A 2,600-nucleotide genomic window follows, 5' to 3' on the forward strand; every position below is an offset into this window, starting at 1 on the left:
CCCCTCCTCATTTTAACCAGAGCAGCACCTCTTGTATCCGCTTTATATATTGTGATTCTTAGTAATTACTTGTATTTGAGGAAAAGATTTCTCAGCTTTAAACTGTTGGAAAACCACTTTCAGTGTATGGTTCTCACATAATGTCTTGGGGTCGTGCTGATGTTTCTTATCAGTTGAACTTACATATTGTACCACTAAATCAAATAAAGGAGGACTTTTATCCATCCAGAGAAAAAAAGTGAGTTAATATAAATCTTTTAAAAAATACTCTCTTTTGTGTATTTCTCAAATACATTGCTCTTAAATCTTTACTACTTGCTTCAGCTTAGCTACACTAGATTCTTGTCTAAAATATGTGATTTAGTACCAAATGTTAAATATAGCTAGTTATTTGAAGTGTAATTTTAGCATTACTTTATTGTCGGTGTTTGTTCTAGCTCATGGAGGACTTTGAGAACTACTGCTTTAGATCGTATGAGAACATGGCATCTGTTAGGAATGGAAGTGACTTAGGAAGCTTCATTCTGATGATAGTTTTGGTCATTTACCTGACGTTCTTTCGTTCATTTGCGTATACATCCGGGTGATTGCTCTTAGGAGTCTGTTCAAAGCACCTACTATGTAGAAGGTACTGTTAGGCACCGGAAAAATAATGGACAGGACACAGGGACCCTGCCCTCAAGCAGCATGCGGTCTGGTAGCAGACAGAGACGAACAGCAGAGGGTGCCAGAGCAAAATAAGAGAGTTCTGGGGAAGACCCTCGGAGGAGGCTTAATGAGATGAAGGACTGGGGAAGGATTTCTGAAAGTATGTCTGCCCCAAGCTGAGTTTTTAATGTAAATTAGCCAAGTAGAAGGTGGGATGAGGGAGTGGAAGAGGCATTCTAGACAAAGAATAGCAAAAATACATGCCAGGAAGGGATGGGCCAGTTTAATAAATGCTCTTTCCCAAATGATGGGCAAACAAAAGCCATGTCATATCTACAGAATCAGTTATCACTGGAAGTGAGACTTGTTTTATATTTTTAACAAATTCTCTGGCTGATTTTTTTCACACTAAAATTTGTGAAGGCTTACAGGCCAAATGTATGTGTTTTCCTAATACAAATTCACTCCTAGCCCACTTACAAATGTGCAGAACCAAAAGCATTTTAAAACACTTCTTTCACAATAAATAGCTTCTCAAAGTATTTCATTTACTCCCTCAGCAATACAGAGAAAAAAAGAAAGGTAAGTAAATACAGGAATTTCTTAACTTCATCCCAGGAATGAAGGTTCATATTCTACAATCTATTTCCCCAGCCATGAGTCTTTTCAGCATCTCACCTTGCCTTTCTGGCCTTCCCTTTAGGCGTCCTCTAGAAACTTACTCTGTTTTTATTCTCAGGTTAGAATTACCAGAGTAAGGGGTGAAATGTTGGAATAGTCTTTAAGCCTCTCAATTTTTAGAGTGATTCTGATGCAGATAGTTGGAAGACCACACATTAGAACAACACTGACTCTAGCACACAAAGATACCTAGGTAGGTTCTGAAAATAAAAGGATGGATTACAAGCGTAACTCTCAATCTCCCCACTCCCAAGACCCCCCATTAATGTTCCTCCACGATATTTCTATAACTCCCAGGCCCTACCTTTGAGTCCATGGTAGAAGAGAAGTTATTACAGACTTTCTTTAAGAAGGGATATCTTCTAAGGAGGATCAAAGCTTTATTTCAGAGCTTGACCTTAGCCAAAATTCAAGGCTCATATAGTAAATTGGATAAGTATGGCTTTGAATGTCTTCTGTTAGCCTGGCATTGTGCTAGGCCCAGAGGGGTTCATAGAAGAAAAGCCAGACATAACCCCTGCCTTCAGAGGGAACAAATGGACACACACACACAGAGAACTGACAATAGCATGTCTAAGATTGAGGCAACCTTCTATAAAGAAGAAGTTTCTAAAGTGTCATGTGAACTCTCATGAGCAACATGGTGAAGCAGCAGCAATGGCTTCACAAAAGAAATGACACTGGAGCTGGACCTGGAAGGATTTTGATGGGCCAAGAAGTTGGCAAGGGCCTTCCAGTTTAAGGAAATGACCTAAGCAAAGATATAGAGTTTTCAAAGTTCATTGTTTGTTTGGCAATAGTGAATGGTCTTGGGTAGCTGGAGCAGAGTATGCGATAGGGATGTTGTGAGACTGAAAATGTAAGTTAGGACCAGTTTGTGGCATTGGGAACGTGAGTCTATAAAACCTGGGAGGGTTGCAGTTATGAAACCAGACAGTAAGTTTTTTGCTACCCTGAAGTTAAACAGGGAAACCTCTGATAGATTGGATTCCAGACAGACTCTGAGAGGGTTGTAGTCATGGTGGGCCTATGATAATCCGTTCTCCTGATGAACCCTCTTACTCTGAGATTTCTAGGTATCTGGCTGAGTTTTGGAGAACTCTGAAGGTGGAGCTGCCCAGCACAACCTGGATTCTCTGGAGGCTCCTGAGGAAGCTGCAGAAATGCCATAATGTGCCCATCCAGGAGAAGATGGCCTATGTGGCTGTTGCTGTAAGCCATGGAGCTCCGCCCCTCCAGCTTCAGCCTGCCATGCTCCCCTGTGGGGATGA

At 41.0% G+C, this 2,600-nt stretch overlaps 1 protein-coding gene across 2 annotated transcripts in view; it reads left to right on the forward strand.

Moving 5' to 3' along the window:
- The first annotated feature begins 11 nt into the window (after nucleotides 1–11).
- The window catches only part of LOC109389548 (maestro heat-like repeat-containing protein family member 7), a 27,972-nt gene continuing 25,383 nt past the window's right edge, over nucleotides 12–2,600 (forward strand). For both annotated transcript variants that reach the window (XM_019655166.1, XM_019655165.1), the window contains exon 1: nucleotides 12–2,541. In XM_019655166.1, coding sequence (XP_019510711.1) covers nucleotides 2,359–2,541 — 183 coding nt within the window. In that variant the 5' untranslated portion in view covers nucleotides 12–2,358. The remainder of the gene's footprint in view (nucleotides 2,542–2,600) is intronic.

The sequence above is a fragment of the Hipposideros armiger genome, unplaced genomic scaffold (genome assembly GCF_001890085.2).
Source record: "Hipposideros armiger isolate ML-2016 unplaced genomic scaffold, ASM189008v1 scaffold_238, whole genome shotgun sequence".
Classification (NCBI taxonomy): domain Eukaryota; kingdom Metazoa; phylum Chordata; class Mammalia; order Chiroptera; family Hipposideridae; genus Hipposideros; species Hipposideros armiger.